The sequence below is a fragment of the Otolemur garnettii genome, unplaced genomic scaffold (genome assembly GCF_000181295.1).
Source record: "Otolemur garnettii isolate 467f Iridium unplaced genomic scaffold, OtoGar3 scaffold00009, whole genome shotgun sequence".
NCBI lineage: Eukaryota > Metazoa > Chordata > Mammalia > Primates > Galagidae > Otolemur > Otolemur garnettii.
In genome coordinates, this window is record NW_003852404.1 from 8789758 (window position 1) to 8797523 (window position 7766).

At 51.6% G+C, this 7766-nt stretch overlaps 1 protein-coding gene across 1 annotated transcript in view; it reads right to left on the reverse strand.

Moving 5' to 3' along the window:
* Positions 1-6139: 6139 nt before the first annotated feature.
* The window catches only part of KAZN (kazrin, periplakin interacting protein), a 114462-nt gene continuing 112835 nt past the window's right edge, over positions 6140-7766 (reverse strand). The window contains exon 14 of the mRNA XM_012801598.2: positions 6140-6368. Coding sequence (XP_012657052.1) covers positions 6204-6368 — 165 coding nt within the window. The 3' untranslated portion in view covers positions 6140-6203. The remainder of the gene's footprint in view (positions 6369-7766) is intronic.

Below are 7766 nucleotides of genomic sequence, written 5' to 3' on the forward strand. Positions count from 1 at the left end.
GGGAAGGACGGTGGTACTGATGTCTAGCCAGTAGAGGCAAAGCAGGAGGTGACCAAGAATGCTGACAGTGCTGAGGCTGGTCTGCTGTAAAGGACAGCACAACTGTGTCATCAACATTGGCACTTGTGCAGCCCAAGTTCAGGACGTCTTTGAATATCAGTTCTGTTTCTGGCACCTCTACGGGCTGCTGGGCACTCAGCCTTAAGTTTTTTCCCTCTGGGTATCCGAGTGCCCCTCACCCCTGGAGTCTGGTGGCCCAGCCCCACCTAGAGGGGAGGGGAGACATCTCTGAGGAAAGAGGAAGCCCTTCAAGCCACATTAGAGAGCCCACTTGCTTCCTGGCACCCTCACAGCCACAGGGCATCCTCAGAATGCTACGAAGTGCCTGAAGTGTGGCTCGTGCAATCGAGGAATGGGATTTTAAATTTTATTTAATTTTAATTAATAATTTAAATAACCACATGTGGCTTGTGACTGCTGTATTGGCCAGCACGGTTGTTCAGCGTCCTGCCTGGACAGCTGGTGCTCCGGGAATTTTTATGTATTCATTCATCTGTCCCTTTGCTTAGTAAACAGCAAGAGTGTGCTGGACACAGTATTGGGGGATGTGGTATAGGAATAGTCACAGTCCCTGCAGGCCCCCCACAAATTACCATAATGCAAAGTCAAGGAATGGAATGTCTCAGAGGAGGCCCAGGTTATATTCTTAGGAATTCAGTGGAGATCCACCCTGGCCCAGGGGGAGTTTGGGGAGTAGGACCTCGCAAAGCTATGCGGGGCAGCTAGCCGAATATCGAGATGCATGAATCTATCTGTGCTCTGCTGAGGAGTCCTTTCGGGATGTGGGTCCCATCGGAGAGGCAGCTGGAGGGTTAGTGTTGGTGGAGTTCAAGTTCTGGCTCTTCTGGCAGTGAAAACTTGGAGAGCTGTAATAGTATATGCCCCCCAGGATTAAAAGGGATATTTGTACAAAGCCCTTAGCACATAGCCAGTGGCTAGCACAAGCACACAAGCAAAATCTTAGCTATTTGTGAGATGAGAGCTGGGCCCCCTGCCCTCCAGACTGGGTCTCTGGCTGCCCTGGCGGCTTATCTCGGCCCTGCATTAGGTCTACCCTTCTATGGGGGCCAAGGCTTTCCTTTCAGGACCATTAAAGACCAAGGCTGCCTGGGCCTTTACTGAAAAAAGCCCTGTCTGGTTCAAGGGACTTGGGAAGAGCTGGCCATCTTACACAGATTTGCTCAGGTTCGTTCCTTCCCCTTGGAAGCTGGCAACGTAGCTCACAACCAGTGTGGCTTTGAACAGGCATCTTGGGTTTCTACCAGACACCTGAGTTCCCAATCAGCTATGCCCTGGCACCCATGGGGCCACCTCATGGGCCCATCGCATCAGTCTTTAGCTTGATAAATCTGATTTAGCCAGAGCAAAGGGAAAGAGGGATATGTTTGCAGAAGGCGGGGCTTCGCGTCCAGCTGTAGCACTAATTGCGTCCGGGGCCAGGTTGAGGACCCTGGGGGTGGGCAGAGGCCTGGCAGAGGTTCTGCTGCCTGATGTCCCCTCAGTACCTTCAGAAGTTGAGCCCCTCACCCCCTGCACTCCAGCCACGTGGAGTCTTTTCAGACATGGGGCTCTGCTTCCCTTGCCGCAGGACCTTTGCACATGCTGCCCCTGCTGCCTGGTATCCTTTTCAACTGCTGAACTCCCCTCTGCTTGGTTTTAACCTCTTGCTGCCTATGTTAAAAGCCCAGATGAAGAGCCCTCTCACTGCCACTCACTTCTGCTCTCAGGGCTCATCACAGTTACTGTCTCCCTTGCAGAGAAGAGTATATCATCCATGTGTCTTCCCCACTAGGTAGGGAGTTAGGCGAGGGACCCATTTGGGCAGGATTTTTTTCACTATTATATCCTCATCATCTAACTCAGGGACTGACTGCCCAGAATGTTCTTGCCCCAGATCTTTGCCAGGCTGGTGGCTCAGAATTTAGGTCTCAGACTCAGGGATCCTCCATCCCCCACTTGAAGTCACTTATCACTGCAGTCCCCAACCCCCAGGCTGCCTGCCCAGTGGTGCCAGTCAGTCAGTGGCCAGGGCCACACAGCAGGTGACTGAGCAGCAGGTGACAGGGTGGCCAGTGAGCAAGCAAAGCTTCATCTGTGTTTACAGCTGCTCCCCTTCACTCCTATCATGCCTCGTCTTGCCTCCTGTGAGATCAGTGGTGACATTCGATTCTCACAGGAGCATGAACCCTGTTTAAACCCCACGTGTGAGGGAGCCAGGTTTTGTGCTCCTTATGAGACTCTAACTCCTGATGATCCAAGGGGGGAGATGTAATGTGCTGAGTCATCCTGGAAACGCACCCCCCACCCCATCCCCTGTCCATGGGAAAATTATCTTCCATGAAACCCGTCCCTGGTGCCAAAAAGATTGGGGACTGCTGCTCTATCACCCTAATCACCTTCTGAAGTCAGTCTCCTCGTCCCTGGTGTGTCTCCCTCTTTACCACATCAAGTTCTATTCCCAGCCGAAAAGCAGCCCTGCCACCCAGGAGGATTTGGTAAATACAGTGTTTGTGGTTGGCTTATAGAAACCAGTGTCCCCAGGCCTGTCTCCAGCATCTTTTCTCGGTTCAGTACATGGTTTCCATCCCAGGGGAAACACACAGCCTGGGAAAGAGAGATTCCATCAGGGCCACTTGGATACCTGGATGGAGCCCGCAGACCAGACCCCTACATCATGCGGTTGGGGCTTTGCTAGGAGGGCCTGCGTGTCTGCCATGACCTTGGTACTCACGTGTGGTTCCCGGGCCAGCTGCATCCCCCCAGATCTTGTAGAAATGCTCATCTTCAGGCCTGACCCCAGACCTCCCAATTCAGCATCTGTATCCCCAAGTCACCTCCCCACCAGGTGATATATGTACCTGTGAAGTCTGAGGGCACCTTCTAGGATGCCTGTGCTTCCGCCCCTCAGATCTATTCTAGCAATGGGAGGAGTGACACAAAGAGAGGGGTCACTTATCAGACGTCCTCGTCCTGGGACAGAAGGCAATGCCCAGACGGGGACTTGTCAAATAGGATGGAGTGCACCTGAATTGCATTTTGAGTCATGACCCTAGTGAGTCCTGCACTGAGGTCGAGTCTTTGCCCCAAGGTCGAGCCCCTGCCCCACGACTTCTTAGCTTTAGGGGCTAGGCAAGCCCCCCAGCCTTTCCGATCTCAATTTTTCCATTGATGAGTCTATGAAATGGGTTCAAATCTCCTCCCTCAAAGAGGCTGCTGGGAAAACGAAATGAGGAGACACACAGGGAAAAAAGTCACCTCAATGAAGTGCTGGGTGGTAGTATTTATTGTTACAGTGTTAAAATTTGCTCTTGGGAAGGCATTTGGGGCTGGGGCCAGGGCCAGGAGTGTCATCATTGCTCACAGACAACTCCGTTCTTTCCCAGCTGACATGTGGGTCTGATATCAGCAATGCTGACAGATTTCTAGGAGAAAAGCTGAGCCCAGCCAAGGACAAAGGGGCCTTGCAGAAGTGCCAGGGAGCAGAAATCTGAGTCAGCTGGGCAGGTGGCTTCTGATGGCTCTGACCCCCAGATTCTGGGAGGAGTATGGTGTGTCTCCCCCTACCCTGCTGCTCCCAGCCCCTTTTCAAGAGACCAGCACCTGTGAGCAAAGGCCACAGCAACACCCAGAGAATCACATCTGTATTGTCCCCAAGCCTACACTCCATGCCACCCTTTATGGGCCAAGACTATTTGGACAGAATATGGAAGGTCACCACCCTGGAGGTGGCCCCTTCTCAGACTTTGTCAATGGCCTCCCAGAGTCTCTCTGCCAAGTCTGCCACCCTTCACTCTTCTTGCTCACCCTTCAAGAGGAGGTGACATTCCAGAGTTTTCTAGCAGACAAAGCTTACCCAGTCTGACTCGGTAGAGGTTGTTAATTTAACCACCACCCTGACCACACATTGGAAAACCAACTCCAAACCCTCATCTGGCTGCCAGGGACAGGGAGCCTCATGGATGAGAGAGAGCTGTGATGACATTGTTTGGACCAGAAGTTACACTTGAGGCTACCCGTGTTGTCCCAGGCCCGCTGGCCTCATGCTGTGAAGGTGGGGGGGCAATGTCATCTCTGCCAGTGACTCCCAATTGTCCACTTATCATCTGGTCCCCAACAGATTGGAGTCCAGGAACAATGCAGGTGTCATTTCTGACAATGTGGGTGAACACTGGTTTCAAATCATCTGATCTGCATTCAGGTGACCTCTCCTGTTCTCGCTCACCCTGCGGGAATAACCGCCCAGCTGGTCATCCCGCCTTAGCTGCCTCCCAAGAGGCAGATTCTAGGGTCTGAGGGCACACAGTCTGGGTGGGGCTTGGGAGTGACTTGTGGCACCAGGCCCCTGACCTGTGGGGCCTGCAGCATCAGGAACTCATGAACGAGGCTGATACAGGGGTTTGAACCTGAACCAAGCCAAGCCCCAGAGATTCACGTCTTGGGGCCTAGAATCAGAAACGTTTCCTTCCAAGGCCGAACATCCACCTGCCCACCAGCTCGGCATTTGGTTACAGGTAGCAAGAAAGGCTGTGCTTGTGTTAGAGAGAAAACCACGGTCTCAGCATTGGGGAGGAGCATATTTCAAGTTCAGGAGGGCTCAGCTTCTGCGAAAGGAGACAATTTGTTGGGTTGAAGAGCATGTGCTTTGACGGTTCTCAGCAGCTGATACCTAAGGCGAATCTTGGAAATTCAAACCTCTCATTGGCTCCTGGTGCAAATGGCCTCTTTTAAGGGGTCGCGCATCCCGGTTCTGATCGATGATTGGCTTTGATAACCGACTTGTAAGTAGAACGCCGACACAGCTGTCCTTCCCCTAAACATCATTCAGCAAAGTCACCTGCTTAGCGAAGTCAGGCCTGAACTTCTGAATCAAACTGGCTCTCAAGGTTCTGCTCACCGGGTAGAAATTTTTGTTGAGCCCCGTCGGGGGCTGTTGGTGAGTCTGCGCAGTAGACACTCCCCCCCCTCCTTCTGTACATTGCTCCAACCGAAGCAGAGAGTGAGTCCAGAGTCAGTTCTGGGTCACAAGTGGGAAATTAGACGCCCATAACTTCCCGCTGTCTCCTGAGAGGTTACGCAGTGTGTTACAGACATTAGCAAGTGTTAGTCCTCACGGCATCCCTGGGAGGGGACGGGAAGTGTTACAGATGAAGGCATTGAGGCACAGAGAGGTGAGGCCACTAGGGAGAAGACACAGCAAGACAATGACGACGGGGCAAGAAAAGGGCTTTGCTCTGTGGCATTTGCATCTCAGAACGTTGGGGGGCACACCTGTGTTTCAGGTGACAGTGACATCCCCACAAAGATTTCTTGGGTTCCCGATGACAAGCATTGCCCTGCCCCAGATCCCAAATCGATTGCCACATTCCGTATGGCTGTCGCTGACTGAACTCAGTCACCCTGGGTCTTGCCATCACAATATCTTGCACGCCGGTGACAGGATAGCTGCATTTCCTGAGTTGTTGCCACTAGTCCCCACCCCTGCATGGCTCAGTCACGGGACCCCCACTCGGTGTAGCTGCTCCTGGCCTGATGGGCACCCAGGTCTGCAACACGTCTACCCCCATGTGACACAGAGCTCCTAAGGCAGATGGAATGACTGGTCCCCACTTTGCATTCTGCCAAGAAAGATTTGGGGACCCAAGTTCTCAGCCAAGGGGGCAGCAGACAGGCCCTCCTCTGACATCTCCGTGAGGCAGCACTTTCTGCGCCTGCTCTGCTGCCGGCTCTGCTAACACACTGGGCGCCGTGGCATGGGGTTGGGTCCCACCTGCTCCTCCTGGGAGGGTGTTTTGGGAACTCTTTCCATCTTGTCAGCTCAGTACAAGACTCCTGGTGACATTTGGACTTCTCAACAGCTGACAGTTGCTCCAAGGTGGAGGCCGCACATCTTGATTATGGAAGGGCTGGGCACTGGGATGAATCCTCCCAGCCAGTCTCCTGGGGTTGAGTGGGAAAGTCCGTGGCCCACCCGAAGCAGGCGGGTTGGGGTCTCCTCTCTCCTGGGCACTCCCCACCTGACACTGCAGCAAGTCTGCTGGGATTCTGCCCAGGAACAGAGGTCACTATGTACAGTGGGGAATGGCACCTGGGCCACCTGGCTGCTCCTCCTGCCTGGGTCTCTCCGCATGGGGTCTGGTGGAGCCTCACACATTGGTGACCTCCAGGCTACTGTAGCCTTCCAGACGGCACTGCTCGAGCCTGCCCTGTGGATCATCATCCCCACAATCTTCATTTTGAAGAGAGCCATAATCATCGTGAAAATCGGGGTCTTTGCTGCTGAAGCCCCTTCCGATCTTCCCCAGGGGCAGCTGAGAAGACAAAAATATCACCAAAGGAGAAGAGAAATGAAATGTTTTTACATCTGGGAAAATGTCTCCAATTTGCATTGCTGTGTGTCCTTGAGTAATTCACTTAACCTCTCTGTGCTTCTCCTATTAGCAATCATAGTCACTAATCAGGGACACTGAGAGGAGATTGTGATTACCATTTGGGGAGAGTTTTGTGTTCCCTAGTGGAAGGATTCAACTGGTCGCCAAGGGTGAGGATAAATACGGTCCATCTAATTATTCACAAGGTCTCCTTCCTTTCTCTTAGGTGCGAGAGGGGTTTAGAAAGGAAGCACAGGGGATACTTGTGAGACTGAGCAGGAGCATGGAGGTCTGACTGCATATTCAAGTCGAGAAGGAATATTCTAGAAAGAATGTGGATTTTGGAGACTTACAGACCCATGTGCAGATTCCTGTTCTCCCACTTTCCAGCTGTGTGATCTTGGACAAGTCACCTCCCCTCTCTGAGCCTGTTTTCCCAGCTACAAAATGGGAATCGTCATTTCCACCTCCCAGAATTGTTGCAAAGAGTAGAAATTCCATCTGTAAAGCGTGGAGCAGGTGCTTGACAAATACTATTGTCATCGCACCCAGTAGGCCCTCCACAATCGTCCCCTCCTATTTCGTACTATCTGTATTACAGCAGCCATGATAGTGCTTTTTACAAAGCTATTTCCTTGACTGTCTTTCTTGCTAGACCAGTGTTTCTCAACTTTTTTTTTAAAAAAATTATTGCCTCCTAAGGAGACTTTTTTTGTTTTTGAGGCAGAGTTTTACTTTGTTCGCCTTGGTAGAGTGCTGTGGCGTCATAGCTCACAGCAACCTCAAACTCTTGGGCTTAAGTGATTCTCTTGCCTCAGTCTCCCAAGTAGCTGGGACTTCTTTCCTTTTCTTTTTTTTTTTTTTTTTTTTTTTTTGAGGCAGAGTCTTACTCTGTTGCCCCACACTTGAGTGCTATGGCATTAGCCTAGCTTAAAGCAACCTCAGACTCCTGGCTCAAGTGATCCTCCTGCCTCAGCCTCCCAAGTAGCTGGGACTGCAGGTGCTCCCCACAACAGTCAACTATTTTTTCTATTTTCAGTAGAGGTGAGGGCTTGCTCTTGCTCAGGCTTTGTTCCAACTCCTGAGCTCAAGAAATCTTCCCCCCTCGACCCCTCAGGAGTGCTAGAATTATAGGTATGAGCCTCTACTCCTGGCCTGGCTTTTTTTTTTTTTTTAAGCAGATTTATAGAGATATAATTCACATATCCAACCATTTACACATTAAAAGTACACAGTCAACTGTTTCTTTTGGGACACTCACAGAGTTGTGCAACCATCACCACAGTCAATTTTAGAACATTTCATCACCCCTCAAAGAAACACTGTACACATTAACAG